This window comes from Heliconius melpomene, chromosome 1, assembly GCF_056956725.1.
Source record: "Heliconius melpomene rosina isolate 202511_hmr_F chromosome 1, ASM5695672v1, whole genome shotgun sequence".
NCBI classification, from domain to species: Eukaryota; Metazoa; Arthropoda; class Insecta; order Lepidoptera; family Nymphalidae; genus Heliconius; species Heliconius melpomene.
In genome coordinates, this window is record NC_140389.1 from 9,949,114 (window position 1) to 9,970,352 (window position 21,239).

The following is a 21,239-nucleotide window of genomic DNA, read 5'->3' on the forward strand; positions in this document are numbered from 1 at the left end:
CTATAAAAGTCTTCATATTTGTGTTGTTGTTTTTTAATTATTCAAGGCAATTTTTTTATTAGTAAAATTTCACCAGACTTGTGGTGAATATGACCAGCATTCCTATGCCCCTAAGCCCAACATTAATGTTGCTAGATTTTATGTTGCGGGGTGGAAGTTAACATCACACTTTTCTAATAAGGCCATATACCTACGCACGTAATTATATCATATTATTAACATTACTCACTATGGTCACTCTATGGTCGATTCTTCAAGAATGAAGATTGCGGTCATGACATGTGGGGGAGGATGTGGGGGGTGGGATGTACCCATTGTTTCCAACGGACGAACTGTTACAATGGCGTTTTTCGGTTAAAATGGTGACGACAGTAGGATTTCAGCGTGTGTCCATCGGGTAGGTGAGCGACCTCTGGTCCTATGTAACTTAAATTATAGTATAAATTAAACCTACCCCAATATTATCCCCAATAATATTTTTTTAACTTACGTGTCATACGCATATAGAATTTCCTTAATATGCTAATAATTAATTAACACGAAATAACTATGAAAATATAATAACAATGTGTATACTTAGTATAAAATAAAAGATTTTTTTACGAGTTATGCGTGTTCCATGCAATCATTTTGACTACTTTAAACTTTATCACTCTTTCTAGTTCAGTGGAGATAGTATATTTTTTATTGCATATACAACATTTTATCACCTTTTTAGCTGAAAGTCAATATTTTTAGACGATATCTTTGTAAGGTAAAAAGTAAAAAAATATAATATTTTGCACAAAATGTATGTTAAAATCATAAATTAATAAACGTAGGTAACGTATAATATCATTCGAGGAAGAAAATTGATATACCTAAGTAATCCTAAATCTACATCTTTATTTATTTTTTTAGCCTGTATCCCGCAAATAGCAGGGTAGGCAGAGGAAACCTCAGAAACTAGTGTTAAGAAATTTCATTTACGTTAAAGAATTCTGTTTTGTACTTTCCGCTTAATTCTGGGGGCGTATGATGTTGAGTGGCGAAACGCATACCGATAACGCCGTGATTTGTCTTGTTACCAGATGGGGGAAATGATAATACTAAATATTGAATTACCTCGAGTGGGAATCGAACCAACTCTCAATCTGACTGGCCTCAATCCTTGAGCTTGTAAGTATATTTTTATAACCGTAAAATATAAAAAGAAATAAACAAAATCTATATGAGATAAATAATGACAGTTCTACAATAGAGTGATTTTGTAACATACATTCTTCATCTATTCTTTATTTTTTATCTTCACAATAATTCTTAAAGGAAAACTTATACTTAATCAGTTTAAATATTTCATTGCTATGATAAATATATAGGCGCTTACTGTTTGGAGATGTTTTGCTTCTTATTGTTTATACTCCTCGATTCAATTATTAATTATGTTAAAGAATTTAAGTATTATAAACATTTTACCCCAAATGACGACAAAGGAGTAGCTCACATATTTTGATACCGGATTGAATAATTTCACTTTGCTTTACATACATACACATATTATAATTTCGAATAAAAAAATGGTAGATTTTAAGAATGGTAGATTTCCTCCGATGAGAATAAATAAATCTAAACATTATAAATCTTTGGGGCCGATAGTGACGTAAATGCACAAAATGTGACTGTTACAGCGACTGGTTGTGGGTTGAATCGCAGCTCGAAGAAATGAATATTTATTTAAATTTATATTTATTTTCATTTCTTCGCTCTGGTGTCGAAGCAAAGCGCGGTGTTAGCAAGAAATGTGGAACGAGTGCCTTAACACTAGGTTCCCAGGTGTCTTTGCCTACCCTACTTTGTGGAAGATACAGCGTGAAGTTAAAAAGAAATTAGATTAAGAATTTGTAGAAAAAGAAATGTAGAAAAAAAATTATAGGTACGTTCTCTAAAATACTTAATTCTTTCTCTTAATTATAAGTCTTTTTTCTTTCTTAAATATGGAATATCTCTAAATATCTTCAAGTGTTTAGAAAACTAATTCCAGAACGAAATATTTTCTTTATTGTCAATTTTACAAGGCGAAGCGAAGATTTGTTAGAAATATAATAAAATTATAACAATATTGGTAAATAAATAATTAACCTTGTGTTTTTCTTGATAAAAAACTAACTTTACTATACAATAGCCACATTTATGCTAAAAAACAGTTAAAAATAAAATTGCACATTATCCAACCGTAAAATGGCCACGTAAGTTTCTCTCAAAGAAATATAGCCGTCTGGAGCGCGGCCACGACGTCTCTATTGTATTGATCTAGGAAATCGAGGTTTCATAATCATTACGGAACCAAGAAACGTGCCTATTATAAAATTAATAATAAAAAATAAACTTTTAAGTAAATAACACGATGTAGGGAGTTTTCAAAATAAGCACTAGGTAAAAGATTATTTTTCCATTTATTTTGGCTACAGGAGTAAATTGTCACTGTTAAATATTAACTTATCAAATATTATATATAAAACACAGGGAAGAGCGGATTTACAAATTACCGAGGTAAGTTGTTCCGATTGAAATAATTTCGGAAAAGTTATAGGAATATTTAGTAAACATATAATGAAATTAAAAAGTCAACTAAATTATTTATTTTTTTGATTTAATTTTCTTTTTGAAATGGACGTTAAAAGTGGGGAACAGAGTGTCTTAACACGAGGTTCCCCCTGCCTAATCTGCTGTGCGCGGGATACGGCGTGGAGATGATTTAATTTTATAAAAAAAATAAAAAAATTTTTTTATATAAAATTAAATTGTTGTAAAAGATTTAAAGGCCTACCTAAGGCCTACCTATACAATGTTTGGGTAGTTGGCAGCAACATGTAAGCCTACATATATAAACGTGTGAAATCTGGAATTGAAAACAAATTATAAAAATACATAAATATTGATTCTTAGCAAAATATTTACATTGCAAGATAAGCATGTGATCAAAAATATGTACTTTTCTAAAGGTAGTACCTAAATATTTGTACAATCAATTTAGCATCTGTAGGGGAATTTTATCAACAGCACTTGTTTACTAATTTTTATTTGAAATATATACAGGACCACTTTTTTAATAAACGAATTAACTAAACATTTCTTTATAAATTGTACATAAATATTTATAATATAAAATATTTCTATATAATGAAAGATCTATTAGTAAATACAGATTAATTTAAATAAACATATTGTGTACAAAAACAAATATTTAGGCTTATAAGTATTACATAGTAGACAACATTGCACAAACGTAACTGTAAGTTTTTATTAAATAAGTTATTTATTTATTACATTTCAAACAAATATGTGCTGGTTTTGATTAATGTAACATATTATAGTAAAATATTGACTCTCGCTATCTGTGACGGTAGCTAGGTAAACTTTAATGGGTGCAGTTCGCAAACAACTAAATACTTATGTATGTGATATAAGAAGTATAAGTATGAAATATAAGTGGCTTTATTGACCATTCTAACATTGAAAAAGTTTAAATAAAATAGTAGAGAGGGCCACAACACTAACAAACACGTAATTTCTATTTTCAACTTTTAAATGTTAGGTAGCTATATTTATCTAAGTAAAAGTAGCATATTATTTGCTTAAAATAAATAATGACAATATGAAATGACTTAGCTAAGTAATTTCATATTGTCTACCTGAAATGGCAAGAATATAACGTGATATCTTTAACTGTAGTAGTAGATATTTATTACTTGACGAGTAAATTACTTATATCTTTAAATTCATCATAATACAATCAACAAGTTAATTGCCTTTTATATAATTAGTTAATGACTTTGAATTAATAGATTACGCGTGTTATCGTGGATATAGAAAAAAATATATTATGAAGTATAAATCTATTTATATCATCGTGGACTACGAATGGAATCTCGAGATCGCATGGAGGTATCAAGCTGAAATTAAGTTCAAATATTTATATCTATCATAGATATGAAAACCCTTGAAACACGTAAAAATCAAATCTCCCAAGTCAAAGCAATCAAAAAAATATTCATTTAATTTCAAATTATATAATAATGAAAACACTAAGGCTTCTTCCCGTGCACCTAAAGTTATTTAATTTAGCACGAAGTGAACTTACAATAATATAAGTATTCGTATAGAGAAATGTAAAACAAAATAATCATTATATGCCCGCAATCTTAAGTAGCACTTTCCGTAGCTACAATCCTGAAATTGGTACCGAAGCCCCGCTGGGCAAGCGTGACTCGCACTTAACCAGTGTTTTTTAATGTAATATTAAGAAAATTAATAAAAGAATTATTTTAAAGTTATAAAATAATAATTGATTATAATTGTAATTACTCAGTTTTGTCTTTGTACACGCCCCATTTAAATGATAATCATCATGTTCAAAAAGCCGTATATAATTCCAAGGTGGTTTTTAATCGTATGTTTAAAACTTAGTAAATCAACCTTGTATCTACTGAAATTTGTTTTTGAAGTCACGGACAGGGCTAATTGGCGTCCAATGTTAGTGCTATAATACCTGTAATCTCTAGATTATATTATATTACGTATTTAAAATTTGTTTATCGGTATATCTATATATAAATAATACAGTTGCCATGTCTGTGTGTAATATTATTGCCGGTAACTTTCATTATTTTTTATGAAAATTACAATATTTAACAATTCGTATTGAGCAAAGTCCTAAGTTAGAGAAATAAATTCAAATTCAATTCAGACTTTAAAATTTACCACATTCTATGATATAAATATAAAATACTTTAAAACTGACTTAACAAAGAAAACTGTAAAGACAATAGGCAGATGTTACTTAAATAAATATGGATGGTTTAATCATGCATACCTTTAAATTTGTAAATCAATAAAGAAAAATATTTTTTACATACACTTTGTTATCAGAAGACCTGATATATTATTGTAAACATTTTAAAAGTTATTCCATATTTAGTAAAATACCTTTAAATATATTTAGTTATATTATACTATAAATAACTTTTAAATTATAAGTTATTTATAGTATAATATAGTCGAATATTCTTTGAGGAAGTATATTAACAAAAAGCTATACTTAAGTACCTATCTACTATAATAAGTCATGGCGTAACTATCTTATTCTAACAGTTTGTAGGTGATTTTGGACAACAACCCCATATCTAATCAATATGCCTATATAACATTTATAGAATATAGGATTTGGATAGATAAAATATTGTTGAATAAATAGATAAGAAAAAATATCTTTATAGTTTAACCATTGTATATCTATAATGTTATATAATATTATTTATTAGGTATATCTCCCTTATGGTCTAGTGGCTAGAATACCTGGCTTTCACCCAGGAGGTTTGTTTTTCCAGTCCGCTCGACGGCCGCAAGCCGAGGTTCGAGTCCCGCAGGGGCCCTTACAGTCGTCGATTCCCTCATAGGCAGCCACATAGTGCTTGAATTTCTTTAGGAACAGAGTACCCTCTACCTACAAATAAATATAAAGTAAAATAAATAATTATCGTTTGATATGATCACTTGTAAGAATATTGAAGAATCTTACAAATATAAAATAAAGTAAAATATTATTTATTGTACACTCCTCAATATAAGTAAATATAAATGAATTATCTACTAAGTATATGGTCTTTGTTGATAGTATAAAAAAGGAAACAAGCAAATACGCTGTGTGTTTTTAAAATTGGCTAAGTGTGCTGATATTATCTAAGTCGAGTTGAATATTGAATACTAATATGCGTGTTTTGATTCACAAATTTTCTTTTGTTGTATGCACTGAATTATTATTTATATATAATATCAATTACTTATTTTTTTGTTTATTAATAATTTCTTAGTTAGTCATGTTAAGATTCCAGTTATTATGAAACACTAAGAAAATTATACAAATGTATACATTTTCTTAAATGATGACACATCCAGAGATACTTTTGTTGTCATTAAATAGTTTATACCAAAATATTATATATATCGCTAATATTTTACCAGTAGCTTATTTTTCAGTTCCTTTCAAAACCTATATTTCAAAGACTACATATTCGATAGCTATAACCAACTATAAAGAAAACAGTAGGTCAGCTTATCACTCCAGATAAAGGCATTATATTTTTTTTATGTTACAAAAATAACAATATAGACCAAAATATTCTAAATATCATATTCGTTAATGACAAGTTAAATAAATGAATACCTTTTAATTATGTTTACTTATTATACGTAATTGGAAGTAAACACTTTCATTCACAGAGAATTATCATTACATAGCAATGATATTGACTAAATTCTTTGTTTGTTTGTTTGTTCATAGTATGCATAATGTTGTTATACAATACCCCACTGTATGAGTCTTAATAATTAATTATTCACTCACGTTGACGCCTTAAGTAGTAAATTTAAAATAAGTAGTGCTGTCACACTATTTATTTTAAATTTACTAATTTTCCTATCGATTTCACACATTTTCAATATTGTTTTGTTATTATAATACAATTTGGACTACTATGAATCGCGTCGATATATATATAAATAATGGTTTTACTTTACGTCTACAAAGAGGCATGGGTTCAAATACCGCTACGTTCAAATTTTTATACGTTTTCTTAATAAGTATTTTTCTTTTCTAAGTGTGGGATAAAGCTTTAAAAATGTTAAAAAAAAATCATGATAGGCAGTGGATCGAACCCACAACTATCACATTTAGTGTCACAGATTTGTGCGACTGCGCCACGAGAGCCTCAATAAATAATTAACTAACAAAAAAATATTAATTAATAATACATAATTGTAATTACTATTAACATTGTTGTTGTTCTTTATCTATACTAATTACAACATGAACGTCACCCTAATTACAATCAGACTCTAAGGAAACGAGCACTCCAAGTCAAGTGGGAAGTCAATCGAGTGTACCTTGGTCAGTACGGTGCACTATCGGCGAGGAGACGGGATGGCCGCGAACTTCTACATAAACACTTCTTTATCATTAGCGCTAGAACCGACCTCGAAGACGTCAACAGGTGAAAGCCTCAGACGCTTACTTCGCCTCAAGTTATTATCACGCCAAGCATTACCGTGGACGGCTGTCGTTTTCGGTTCTTTTATAAACTAGTGGATAAATAAACAAATACAAACGCGTAAGCGCGCGCGCATCGTGTCGCGTCATATCAAGTCGAACGAGTCGGCCTGAGCTGGTCGTGTCTCTGATAGTGTAGTGCGGAGGCGCGAGACCGGCGCCGGCGCACCGGCCGCTCTCACCTCAGTACGATGGCTGTGCTGACGTGCGTTGTGGTCCTCTTGGCGGTGGGCGCGCTCGCCAACGATCTGCAAGTACTGGATGCCGGTAAAAACAACACATTACCAGCTGAGCAATATTTCATTGAGAAGATATTCGACAAGTATGGGGACAAAGGTGTCATCACGTTTGAAGTAAGTAAAAATTCTTTTCTTTTTTTTAATTACAGTACACATTTTCATATTTTTCTCACTTAATATTGGTAATAGGTATAAATAGTATTTTTATAAATAAAACATTTTGTGGTTGTAATTTAATATTTACGTTTTATTTCATTGCTAAAATTTCTAATATCTCTATAATGTAAGAAATACGATTCTTACATCCGTCTATTCAAGCTCAACGGAAAATTTCTAAAACAATTTTCTAAGACGCCTTTCCCTATTTCGTTAACGGAAGTTCATCGAACCTAAATGTTACTACATAAATCGATTGGTTATCTTAATCGAAAAACTCTTATCTTGTTTAGTATAATCTAATAAGAACATGACTAGCTTCCTTGTAATAAATGTATTAACGTGTTTATTAATCGATTTACTCGTATGTTAGACATACGCATTAGAAAACCGCAGCTATTATTCTAATCCTACATTTCTAAAATATTAATAGACCATTCCACATATTTCTTGTATCTAAATACGTCCCGCATTTTCATATGATAGGTAAAGGTACCCTAATGTGATACTGTTCCTTTCGATTTTCCATTAACTTTCTGGGGGGCAGAACACCACAAGGTTTTCTACTCAAAAATTATAATACACCTACATAGCTATATTATAATGCAAGAATATCTGAATTGATTTCTAAACAAGTTATTAATAGGCGATAGATATAATATTTAATAATAAAGTAATATAGTAATAAATAAATAAATAAATAATAAAGTAATATCTTTCAGTTATTTTAGTTTTCTCGGTGAATGAATCTGAATAGATATTCTGACTGGCAGATTCATTGGCACTTAAACCTATAAAATAGTAATAAAAAATTATTTTAATCTATGATAAAGGATATTTCAAAATAAATAATGCCAAAAAAAGCTATATTTGATTGGTGTTACAAATACGTTGTTATGGCTATTGTCAGGCACTTACGAAAATTAAAACTTTAATTTATAACTTCTAATACCCTATTTATATAATGTATTACAAGTATGTTCTTAACAAATGGTTGATATTATCAAACATCTCAATCTTTTTGTTATGCCAGTATGTAACTGTCAGTATAAATATAAAATGGCCATACAAACGTACTGTATAGTGTCCACTCGGGCTAGATATATAGAGGAAAGGGAAACTGCAAATTTAAATCCAAGCAGGATGAATGCAGCATGGCTAATAATCTTAAGTACCTTTTGATATTTCACTGGTATTGTTTTTTTTTATCATTGACATATTTTGCAAATACGTATCTATGTTTCTTCTACTTTAATTGATGTTTACTATTTATATAAATTCTATTTTAAACTTTATTTTAAATCAATGATTAAAAAAAATTAATTACCAAGAAATTAATTATTGTAAACCTCAATAGATCACAATTACATTAAATAATTCACTACAAAGTGAGACAATTACGTACAACACAAAGAATCATGTAGCTCCATTACATTCACAAGTCTTAAGCTTTCCAGTTTATGAGATTTTTCACATAGATCACCATATAATTGAAATTTCTAGATAATAGAAAGGTGAGTGATGATATAAAAAAAAAATTATAATACATGTTGTGTTATAAATGTTGAAATGTTAACTTGAGCTTATTAAATAGCATTAGAACTTTTCTCCCTCTGCTTAAAATAAGCTGTAAAGGTTTAAAATGAAGGAGAAATTTAATTCAAATCTAAAAAATACTTTTAGAGTGAATGGTTTTACTACTTTCAATTTTAAATTCGCGACGTGACATCGCTAGAAAATCTAAAAATACTGCGTTATACATTCGTTGTAACGACGTTATGCCCACACACACGCGCTGCCCAACATTATTAACGGACTTATATAACACGCAGAGTAAAAATCGTTAAATTTATTTTAGCACAGAAATAACACGGTCTTGCGAATAGTAACAATTTTTTTTGCAAGTATTTAGATTATTTTCATAAATTGTCAGAGACAATTAAAAATATAATATATTAAAATATTTGTAAAAATGTACAAATTCTTTTGTTACGTACGTATGCATGACGTTGTTTACACTTAGTAAATAAAAAAGTTTTTTTTATTTTTATTTAATAAAAATATTAGTACCTCGTGTAAGGTGGTATTATGGCACCTAGCTATATTATAACACACTGTATCTACAATGGCAACAGGTGTTCACTGTATTTGTAATGGCTTTTATTTTTAATTTTTATACCGAGCATTGTTCTCCATAGAAAGTAATATAGATAAGTAGGAAAACGGCTTTATGCTATAAAATAACGCGGATATACTATAATATAAATATTTTCTATGATAATAGTGCGATTAGTATAGTTACCAGCGTTGCGTTGTAATTTCGGGGCGTCTGGCCAAGTGGCCCGATGGTCCCGATTTTTAGTCCAAAAATTAAATGTGAAAATCGGGACATTCATGATCCCGCCTTTTTTAGATTTTTCTGCGCATGTCGAGAATTATTTATTAATTATTATAATTATATTTTTTTATAAATTAGTAACAAATTCAGATATAAAAATCCTCGTTTTTCTCCGAGACAAAATCTGGCAAAGCTGTTAGGTAATTAGTTGTCTGCTTTCTGAATGCTTATATCTAATTGTTTTATAATATCTTTATTTTATAAAACCATTATAGGCATTGACATTGAAATTATTTCAATGTCGTCAATAACATATAAAAAATATATTTGATTAATTTTATATTAAATATTTATTTTTAAATAATGGCATCCCCAGAGGACATGGCGTATCACAGTATGTACCGACCTATGTATGTATGAATACTGAATAGCCAGTTGGCAAAGGCACTCAATCACTCGCAAGTCGCAACTCACACTCAACATTTAACTGTTTATCATCATCATCATCATCATCATCAGCCTGTCCTCGTCCACTGCTGGACATAGGCCTCTCCAATGGCACGCCACTGAGCTCGATCTTCAGCTCTTCGCATCCAGCCGCTGCCCGCCACTTTACGAACTGTTTATAATTAAAATTAAAAAGTAAATTAAATAAAAACATCTATTGTGAGAACACTCTCACTTGTGGAATTCCAATGAATATTATAATATAGCCGATAGTAGATACCTTCACATATAAAAACTTTCCCTTTTATGTAGGTCAGTGCTTTTTACAGTAAACAGTTGTTATATATAGAATTATTTAATGATAATAAATAATCAAAACTGCATTATTAGTAGCTACATTATTTATGTGTTTGTATAAAAAAATGTAGATAGGTAACTAAGACCTAGACAAAAACAATCTTATATTTATGAAAACAGATATTAAGGAAGTCAATGTATGAAATAAGCAGAATTGCAAAAGTTAAATAGACTAAACAATTTGTTTATGAGGTAGAATAAACTATAAAGATAAATAATGATATGTCTGCAAAGTGTTTAATTTGTAAACAATTGTCAGTATTTGATTAAGTATATACTGATATGCGTTTTAGTCAATAATCTATTGATAATTAATTATCATCAATCAAACAAATAAACATAAGGAAGATACTACAATTTACAATTTAACAAGATAGAAAGAGATGTACCTAGTAGAATAGTAAGAAATATGATCAAAACAAAACAAATTTAATATAAAAAGTTGGAAAAAATCGCCACAAAACTCAATACGTAATAGATCCGGCATTCGGCTGAAAGTGGTGAGCGGAGTGTCTTGACACTAGGCTCCCTCTGCCTACTCTACATGCGGGATACAGCGTGAAACTGAAAATAATGATTTATGTTAAAATTCAATTAAATTTTTATCCATAACTTCGTATAAGAAAAAAATATCCATCCATACCTATATTATAAATTCGAAAGTAACTCTGTCTGTCTGTCTGTCTGTCTTTTACGCAATCAAGACCAAACCGCTAATTTAATTATGATAAAATACTCATATAGAGATATTTAAGGGTCTCGGGATGAACATAGGATACTTTTTTTCTCATGTTTGTAATATTTTCGATATATATCAATATATTAAAATACTTATTAATTTGACATGCAATTTATTCCGCCATGTTAATAACAACCGTCGCGTTGCTAAGCAACGATTTGCAAAGTTTGTTGTTATAAAACGTCACCCAAAATGAGCTTGCTTAACGCATCTCTCTATTGAAAACTGAAAATAATTTCAAAAATATATTTAATAAATATTCGTATAGTTCAAGCGGGCGTAGCCGCCTTCGGGTCCACTAGTTATAAAATAAAATAACATGAGTAAGTATACTGATGAAATAACTTTACTTTACAGGGTTTCGAGCATCTGCTGGACAGTCTCGGTTTAGGTGGACGGGTCTTTAATTCACCACACGACATTGCCCTTCACAAGATAAATGGCACCTTCCAACAGTTGCACGACACGGCCCACCGGCACAAAAGATCGCCAACATCTAGTAAGCACTAAGTATACCATTATAACTGTTAATAATACGTAATACATGTCTAAGCATCCGGTTGCTTTCTATGATTTGGCCTGGTCATGGTGGGTCATTCCATTTGAAATATAAAATAAAACCGATTAAGTGCGAGTCGGACTCGCCCACCGAAGCTTCTGTACTAATTTCAAAATTTTAGGTCAACGGATCAGAGTAGTAAATCTTGTAAAAATTAACAAACTTAAGTTTGCGCTCTTTTTGTATGAAATTCATTTTTTTTATAAAATTGATTATAAAATTTAAAATCAATAATTTTACAATATTCTTTTATGTAGTCATATATGTAAAATCGTACACAACTAACCATTAATCCTTTACCATCATGTTTTTTGGTCAATCAGTCAGTCACACTGAAAGGCGGAAAAACCTCGTGCGAAATGAAAGCTTGGATATTACTGAATGAAGTTAAATTTGTAGAGTCCTTCAAACTTAATGGATATTGTGACGGGTTCCACTAAACATTGACCTTCACGCTCCTCAACCACAACAACTATTGTCTCGTACTGTCACATTTTTTGCCAGACTTTATTTAATACGGCTCCGTTAGACTGCAACACGTCATGTACTCTATAACCATATACGAAAGTCTTTGTAGAGTTATTTTACAATTTTAACGCTGTACATAGATAGAAAAATTCTTTTTTTAGTATAAACATTTAAATGTAGCGGGATTTGGACCCGCGTATCTTGGAAGTTACATATACATATTTATTTTATTATTTTTTTAACCATAACAATTATTTTAGGGTAGCGGTAATTGATAAAAATCTTCCTACAGAAATGCCAATAATAATAATATAAATAAATTGAAATACGCGTATGAGAATTTCAACGTAGCTTGATAAGAACGTATGCCTTAGAGGTCAGAATGCTTAGACGGTTTCCAAAATTCGGGGATTTAAATTTTTATACGTTTTCTAAAAAATAATTTACATACCATTATGAGAAAATGATAAGGAAAAAATACTTCATGGAAAAATCTCATAGCACGAGTGCTAAATTCAAACCATGTAAAAAACTTGGCAGAGCATGTTTTTTTATATTAAACCAACTACTGTAGGTTGTTTATTTTTGCTGTGACCAATTTCTATTGATTGCCTCTCGTCCTCGATGACGGTCGATGATCTAAGTGTTATATATCCACTTAGGTATAGTTATAGACTTTTATTATCTATACTCTTCTATAGCAATCTTAAAACGCAAAATATTTGAATAATAATTAATAAGATATAATTATTATTTATATTAAGTATTCAGTGTTTGGAACATAAATTCAATTCCATATTCATAGCACGAGGTAGGAAGATTGCCAGCGCGCAACGAGACTTAAAAGCGCGTTCGTTATTTACTGTCTCGCTATTATCCTATTACACTCCTGTAGTAACGTTCCCGCTTATTGTACGTCGACCCCAGTCTTCATTCATACATCCTTGAATTATATCAACCTCATTAATTTAAATATTTCCGTTTTATTTTCCAATGTAAGTAATAGCATATTTTATTGTCTTTTACAGAATCTCCCATTTTGAACAAATCATGCCTATCTCCAAAAGAAATTTTGGAAGTTTATGGAATGGAGAACGAACCGGGCATTATAACAATCAACCCGAAAACCTTTTTAGAAATGTGCCCTGCTCTTGTATACCAGCTAGATCAGAGATCATGTTACAAAACAGAAGCACCGTCACCTAAACTCAGTAGGCTATGGAGTACGTACAACATTTATATTGAAAATTACTTAAAAATAATGTCGAATTAACAACTAATATTTGTATTTTTTTGTTTCAGCGTGGATATACGCAACATTAAGTATACTGGTAATAAGTGCTACCGGATTGTTAGGGGTGGCTATAGTGCCAATGTTAAAATCGGTTATATTTAGCTACGTCATACATTTTCTTGTCGCGGTGGCGGTCGGTACCTTATGTGGTGACGCGTTGTTACACCTGATGCCTCACGCACTCAGGTCACACGGATCACCAAACGAACCCACAGAGGAGACTGAAGTAATACTCAAATGTAGTGTGACCTTCTTGACTATTTTAATTTTTTACTCTGTTGAAGCCATCATGCAAACGATGAACGGAGGTCATTCACATTCTCATGACGCACCGAACATATCTGTTGAAGAAATGAAAGTAGGATCTGCTAAGCAAATCGAGCCGATAGAACTTGGTGCTATGATGCCGGGGTCGCCGCCACCGCCCGTCGAACGTCCGATGACATCAACGGCGCTCATGGTTATTGTGGGTGATGGCCTACATAACTTGACGGACGGGTTGGCTATCGGGGCGGCGTTCAGCGGTGACCCAGTAACCGGCTTTGCCACAGCTCTGGCTGTATTCTGCCACGAGCTGCCTCATGAGTTAGGTGATTTCGCCGTGCTCTTGCGTTCTGGCATGAGTATTAAACGTGCTTTGTATTACAATTTGCTTTCGTCCGCCCTCAGCTTTATGGGCATGGCGGGCGGTATATGGCTGGCGGAAGACCACGAATCTGCATCGCAGTGGATATACGCCGCAACGGCGGGAACATTTTTCTATATTGCATTAGCAGATTTAGTACCTGAAATAAACGAAAATAATAAAGGAAAAAGCATCCATTTATTCCTTGCAGTGCTTGGATTCTTAACGGGCGGTATTATTATGCTCCTGATAGCGCTTCACGAGGACTCGATTCAATACCTTTTTAGAAATGCGGAACAATGAAAATATAAATAACAATACGTACTGTATTATGTGATAATTAACGGTACCTTACTCACGGTTGTTGCAATTATACTTCGTAGTTCATAAGTAGCTGTAATTATATCAATAGTTATAAGCGTTATGTGTATTAATTTTAAAAAATTAACTGCTCAATAAATTAAGTAAGACAATAAACAATAAATAAAATTAAAAAATATATTATACATTCCGTTCACATTTGAACAATTTACACATTGGTGGTAATTGCACAATTTGTTGGTTTATTGAAGTTCCTACTGCCTATTAATATTAAATAGTACCAAAATGTTTTATGAAGTGTTAGGAAGTTGAAATTTATTGAACACAACACTATTATCAGTATTTATTTTAAGCATCTATTAGGCCTCTACAAAGAGGCCTAATAGATGCTTAAAAAGATTGATAAGTTTACGTAATTTTACAATAGTAATTTAAAAGGAGATCATTACAATAGAATTTGTAAATATTAGTGTTGTGTAAGTAAGAATGAAATTGAAAAAATAGTTTTAAGATTGTTTTGTGTGTTGAAAACAATGATTTTATATTTGTTTTTAATATTTTATGCATGACAGAATTTAATAAATTTATACATATTTTATAAATACTTATGAATTTGACTTTCATTGTTAACATATTTCTGAAAATTTTGTTGATATACTACCATACATTAAATTCAATACCGATAATTTTATTATATTTAGAGTGAATAGAAAATAGAAAGAAGTAAATAATTGATACCCTTTATAAGGTGTGCAAGAATGTACCTACTATTGGTTGATAGAAACGAGAATGTTTTTATAGAAACGAGAAGGCGTTGTAAAGAAAAATTGTTATTAGGGTTGACGAGACAATTTTTAAAATAAATGTTATATTTACGTAATATAGTTTTTAATTAATATGCCCGTTGCACAAAAATAATTGTATTTTATTACTGTAAACACGACTGGTTATGAGTTCAGTCCCCACTCGTGGAAATAAAATATTTGTTTAAATTCCACTTACCAATCAACACGCTATGCCTCCAGAATTCGGCGGAAAGTGGGCAACATAATAATTCTGTAATATTCTGTGGCAAAACTCCACGCCACCCTTGCCTCGACACCAGAGCGATGAAATGGAAATATAAATTTAAAGCCTAGCCTCAGTGTTACTGTTAACATATCATTCTATTTAATCCCAGGGTAGAATGTCTCTTGCGGTAAGCTTGGATATTGTCAATGCTTTTAATTCTATCCCTTGGGATACGATTAACGAGTCACTAAATTACCATCAGATGCCCGTGTATCTGCAGGCGATTAATGGGAATTATTTGCGAGATAGATACATTTCATACACGGATCAAAACGGCTACAGAATCCATAGAAATATGTCTTGTGGGATCCCGCAAGGATCTGTCCTAGGGCCACTTTTATGGAACCTTGCCTACGACGCTGTTTTACGTGTAGTTCTGCCTAGGGATGTCGAAGTTATTTGTTACGCAGATGACACGTTGGTGTTGGCAACTGGGACTACTTTTGAGGATACTAAAAGGCTTGCAGAGATTGGTGTTGAAATGATCGTCACAAAAATATATGACTTGGGATTGCGCATAGCGGCTCACAAGACTGAAGCATTATGGTTTCACAGGCTGCCGAGAAGTAGGGAGCCACCTGACACGTATGTTCGTGTAGGTGATCATCAGGTTCACGTCGGTCGGCATATGAAATACTTAGGGCTCACATTAGACAGTCGCTGGGGATTTGAAGAACACTTTGACCGCCTAGTCCCTCGAATAGACAAAGTAGTGGGTGCTCTGCACAGTCTACTACCTAATCTTGGAGGACCGACAGAGGAAGTTCGTTTGCTTTATGCTGGTGTTGTTCGATCAATGATCCTTTATGGTGCCCCTGTCTGGTCCCACAGACTGTCAATTCGGCGCTGTAGAACTAAAATTTATAGTCTACAGCGCAGGGTGGCTATCAGAATAGTACGTGGTTACCGTACGATATCCTATGAGGCAGCGACCTTACTGGCACGTTTTCCGCCTTTAGATATTCTGGCATCTATGAATGCGAGAATATACAGTCAGATTCGAGAGACAGCCGCCCTGAGCACCTTTGATATCAGACGAAGAGAAAGGGATGTTGCATTCCAGACGTGGCGTACACGGCTTTGCGAAGAGCGCTATGCTCACAAGCGTGTCGTTCAAGCGATACTTCCTTCCTTCGAGGCTTGGATGAGACGAAAACGTCGAGTTACGTACCGTCTTACACAGTTAATCACCGGGCACGGTTGCTTCGGTGATTATTTGTTTAAGATCGGACGTCAGACATCTCCGATTTGTCTTCACTGCGAAAGAGATTCTGATACTGCCCAACATACTCTTGAATCGTGTACCACGTGGGACACGGAAAGGCGGGCTTTAGTTCAGGAAGTTGGACGTAATCTTTCCCTTCCTGTGCTATTAAGAAAAATGTTGCGCAGAGAATCAGCGTGGACAGCCGTAGTCACCTTCAGTGAGACGGTCATGTCACGGAAGGAGGCTGCTGGGCGAGAACGGGAGAGGGCTGGTCCATCTCTTCAGAGAAGGCAGCGTTACCGTGGACGTGTGCTTGGCAATCGTCCTGGTCTCCCTGGTCCTCGATAAATCAGTTTAGACCATTGGTGTGCAGTGTGGGGAATCTGCGCACCCTATCCTGGTCTATTGTCGAATTAATTTAAATTATAAGAGAGCTCCGTTGAGGAGCGCGTCATCTGAGGAGGGCTACGGACGTAGTTCTACCAATTTCCCGGGTCCTCCCATAGTGTCGAAGTCGGCAGCCGCAGGGGTTTTAGTGGGTAAAAAATCCCACATAATCTGGTCCTCCCCAAGGATTGGATATCTTTTGAAGATTTCCCCTGCGAAAAAAAAAAAAAAAAGCGGTTCACGTTTTTAAAATAAACACGATAAAAATACATACTGTCTATATGTTTTTAACGTACTCGGATAGAGGTTCCACGTAATTACAATAAGTGACATGTATTACTCAATAACAACACTACACATTAGATACCTTCCAATCAGGGCTTCCGCCTACAAGCAACCGTCCGTTTGAAACAATTCCACTGCTTTTATTGTCTTTTTCACCTATACCTACCCACTTTTACACAAATATGCTAACACATGGTATATTTAAAATCAAAAACAGTGTAAGTATATAAAAAGTTAAAAAATATTCCTATTGATCGCCTTAAACGGTATTTGAGTTAGTTAAACATTATTAATACCAGATAGATACGAAGAGTTCATTTTAATAGCAATTAGCAACACTGGTTTGGATTTGTCAATGTCAATTGTCAAATGGAAGTGACATTGTTTCTCGGGGTTATATCATGATTGTAGATAAATCAGTGGATATTTTATAACTAAAATATAATTTATTGTTTTATACCATAACATTATTTTTCTAAGAACCATTAACTCGCTTACATTTGATGGTACTTTTAATGAATAAAATGTTGAAGGGACTGGTAAGTTAATAAATTGGCTGATTATCATTAAAATTTTTAAAGTATATTGACTCCATATTTGTATACAACTTCAATATATACATACTACATAGTTTTATCTTATTTTCACTACTATATGAATCGACACAAGCAATTAGTTTCACAACTTCATTAGAAACCATATTTATTATTACTTCTAAAATTACTTCTTAATATTTTTATGAAAAGTAAAATTTTACTCACTGTTATATAAAATGTTTTTACATTTTCTAAGTCTGAAAGTTTTAAACTTTGTATAACATCCATATTAGTTAAGAGAACTTATACAAAAATATTTTACTTTTACTTTACAATGCCAACAATGTGCAAATAATATTGCCATGTAAAATTTGTACCAAAAAATTTGAATATGGAAAATCATTTTGTCAGATGTCAAATTATAATTATTTTATGAATACACAACTTCCAAATTTACAATCATGAAATTTTATACATGTATATTATATAAAGTTACTACATATTATGAATATGCTTAAATAACCTTGTTTAAAAAAAAACCCTACCAATATGGGATGTTTTATGTCACTTCTGAAAACTAGTGTAAGTATATACATAATCTTAAAATCTCAATATTTTCATTGATACTAATTTCTTATATGTTTTAGCTTATTTTTGGGACTGGAGTCTATACTGGGGTGTATATAGCACAAAATTATCAGGTAGGAATGTGTTATTTTAATTCTTATTGACAAGAATATTCAATATTTAAATACAAAGTTGAGGCCATTGCAGCACAGTGGGACTGTATTCAACTGATAACTGAAATTGATGGTTGTGGATTTGAGTCCTATAGCAGGAATGATCATTACATTTAAGCTATTTTCATTTCTCTACACTGCTATAAAAAATGTTAGTTATTGTTTGTTTAGGGATGAAGTGTCTTAACACTAGGTTCCCTATCTACCCTGCTGTGGGCGGTTACAATGTGAAGCTGATTAAAAAAAATATAGAGTAACTAGAGTCCAGTTCAAAATGATGATTAATAGTAATATTAAATAATACTAGTTAAATATCCATATTTTATGTACTAAGCAAGTACTTTGGTACTTAACTTTGATAGTTGGCATAGAAGTTAAGCATATATTTGAAACAGGTCCGCTCTAATGGTGGTATTCACTCTATTTGAAACTTGAAATGTGGAGTTGACTCCCTCACAACTAAAGTTGATATTTACCATCTGCTCCAAATTTAACATATAATAATTTAATATTTGATATTATGCTATAGAATTAAAAAAATACTATAAATAATGTGTAATGCAATGCTCCTGGCTCAAACATTTGATATTATCATTTTTTTATAAATTTTTCTTTATTTTTTAATGCAGGCTGCTGTTGATCTAGTTTGTAAGAAATCAACTCACGCATGTGACCAAGCCTTGGATAAAAAGAAATGGTTTGTGCTTTTGCTTTTTTTTTGTACATTAGTAGTTTGGACCAGGAATTTATTGCATACTTCATTATGTTATGTAAAATACATTTATTTAATGCTTTGGAAAATTATTAAAGTTATTTTATTAAGCTTTTTTTTCAGATTGAAAAAGTAGAAGATCCAAAGGTTTTATTTGAAAAAGCACAAGCTTTTATTAAAGCAAAATTAGATGAAATCAATAATAGCAAAAAAGGAGGAAAGGATTGAAATGTGTTCATTAATGGATTTGTCAACTTTTATTTCCTGTACATAATGTGTTTAACTGATTTATTATAATAAATAGTAGCTATTAAAAATAATCTATATATTTATAGCATAGATATTCCTCCACCCACATATTCTGCTCTGAGTATAGGTTCTTCAAAAGCTAACCAATCACTAGAATGTGTAGGTAACAATCCCATACTTTGGCATTTGTAAAGGGCTAAAAATATATTGACTAGGTTTCCTATTATGTACATAAATTTCTGGCCTATTGTTTGAGTACCTTCTACCATCTTGAATGTGCTTTGTGTAGAAAATAATGCTTTAACTGGTCTCACGATTAACATGCCTACCATCATGATGGGAAATATAGAAATTGAATTTCCTGCCATGTACATTATAAACAAATTCATTGGCACTTGTTTTAGTGGTCCCAGAGCAACATCCCAAAGCTTTTTGATCAAGAGTAAATTTGAATCACTATCTTTTGAGGATTCTGTGTAGCTTGCATTAGCAGATTGACTATATCCAGGAGGTGATGGTATCTCAGTTGATTGCAGTTTATTTCTGAAATAATAAACGTAAGTTATTATATGAAGGACTTTGTCATGTGAGACTCACTTCTATCAATGCACTTACTTTGGATTAAAATCTAAAGCCCACTTAAACTTTTTATTCGACTTTATTTGAGACATATTTTTTTTATTCTTAAAATATAATTTTAACCCGCAATAAAGACAACTTCACGTATAAATTACGAACACCAGAGGAAAATCAATTATAAATGCAGCACTTATTAGAATGACTTCGACATTTGACCACAGATAATTTATAACTTTAAATTCTAGTATAGATAATAAATAAATTTTATTAAGAGCTCCCGTATAAATTTTTATCACGATAACTTTAGTGCGGTATTAACAATTTTATTTTCTTTTGTTTATTATTTATCTTGTCTTTTTTTGTTATATAAAATGTTATGATATTTATTCGTTGAGTTCCGCCACTCAACACGCAATACACGATTAAGTAACTAGTAAGTGGAGACAGCGGTTAAATACACGTTCAGTTTAGCGTCATTCCGATGTCCGTCAGACTAAACATGTAAATTCCGTCTTATGGTAAAGGATGTTTAGCCGTTTCAAAATGCTTGACAAAAATATTTCAAAATATGTATTGATATCGTTGACAAACACCGAGAGAAAATTTACGCCAAAGACAAAAAATAAAATCTGTTTGTCGCTATTTCGAATGAAAAGAAATACAAGTATGACAAAATTTTGATAAAATCTCTAATATGTTTAATTTAAAAGAAGGCGCAAAATAAAATTAATAATATTATGCCTAATCCTAGAGTCCTATGTTATTACCAAATAACAATCCCATACTTCGTATACAAATTCCCCAATCCTATACTTTCGTATACAAGTTCCCCAATCCGCTCGACGG

At 31.8% G+C, this 21,239-nt stretch overlaps 3 protein-coding genes across 3 annotated transcripts; 2 read left to right on the top strand and 1 right to left on the bottom strand.

The window, feature by feature from the left end:
• Window positions 1–6,954: 6,954 nt before the first annotated feature.
• On the top strand, window positions 6,955–15,507 carry Zip71B (Zinc/iron regulated transporter-related protein 71B). Its single transcript, XM_085203055.1, has 4 exons — window positions 6,955–7,437; window positions 11,718–11,859; window positions 13,416–13,610; window positions 13,690–15,507. Exons 1-4 carry the CDS (start codon window positions 7,276–7,278, stop codon window positions 14,607–14,609), a joined length of 1,419 nt encoding a protein of 472 aa, XP_085059181.1. The 5' UTR covers window positions 6,955–7,275; the 3' UTR covers window positions 14,610–15,507.
• A 2,429-nt stretch (window positions 15,508–17,936) lies between these two features.
• LOC146541329 (uncharacterized) lies at window positions 17,937–19,885 on the top strand. Its single transcript, XM_085203298.1, has 3 exons — window positions 17,937–18,116; window positions 18,761–18,814; window positions 19,689–19,885. Exons 1-3 carry the CDS (start codon window positions 18,081–18,083, stop codon window positions 19,791–19,793), a joined length of 195 nt encoding a protein of 64 aa, XP_085059424.1. The 5' UTR covers window positions 17,937–18,080; the 3' UTR covers window positions 19,794–19,885.
• On the bottom strand, window positions 19,804–20,616 carry EMC4 (ER membrane protein complex subunit 4). The gene is made up of 2 exons (XM_085203179.1): window positions 20,430–20,616; window positions 19,804–20,357 (listed from the first exon to the last, which is right to left on the bottom strand). The coding sequence occupies exons 1-2, from the start codon at window positions 20,483–20,485 to the stop codon at window positions 19,895–19,897; spliced, it is 519 nt and encodes a 172-aa protein (XP_085059305.1). The 5' UTR covers window positions 20,486–20,616; the 3' UTR covers window positions 19,804–19,894.
• Window positions 20,617–21,239: the final 623 nt, after the last annotated feature.

Bases quoted from the DNA above. Each gene is read 5' to 3' on its own strand.
- EMC4 (XM_085203179.1), bottom strand. From the start codon at position 20,485: ATGTCTCAAATAAAGTCGAATAAAAAGTTTAAGTGGGCTTTAGATTTT. The intron at 20,358-20,429 runs GTAAGTGCATTG...TTATTATTTCAG, and splicing joins GCTTTAGATTTTAATCCAAA to AAATAAACTGCAATCAACTG.
- LOC146541329 (XM_085203298.1), top strand. From the start codon at position 18,081: ATGGTACTTTTAATGAATAAAATGTTGAAGGGACTG. The intron at 18,117-18,760 runs GTAAGTTAATAA...TATATGTTTTAG, and splicing joins ATAAAATGTTGAAGGGACTG to CTTATTTTTGGGACTGGAGT. The intron at 18,815-19,688 runs GTAGGAATGTGT...CTTTTTTTTCAG, and splicing joins ATATAGCACAAAATTATCAG to ATTGAAAAAGTAGAAGATCC.
- Zip71B (XM_085203055.1), top strand. From the start codon at position 7,276: ATGGCTGTGCTGACGTGCGTTGTGGTCCTCTTGGCGGTGGGCGCGCTC. The intron at 7,438-11,717 runs GTAAGTAAAAAT...TTTACTTTACAG, and splicing joins AAGGTGTCATCACGTTTGAA to GGTTTCGAGCATCTGCTGGA. The intron at 13,611-13,689 runs GTACGTACAACA...TTTTTGTTTCAG, and splicing joins TAAACTCAGTAGGCTATGGA to CGTGGATATACGCAACATTA.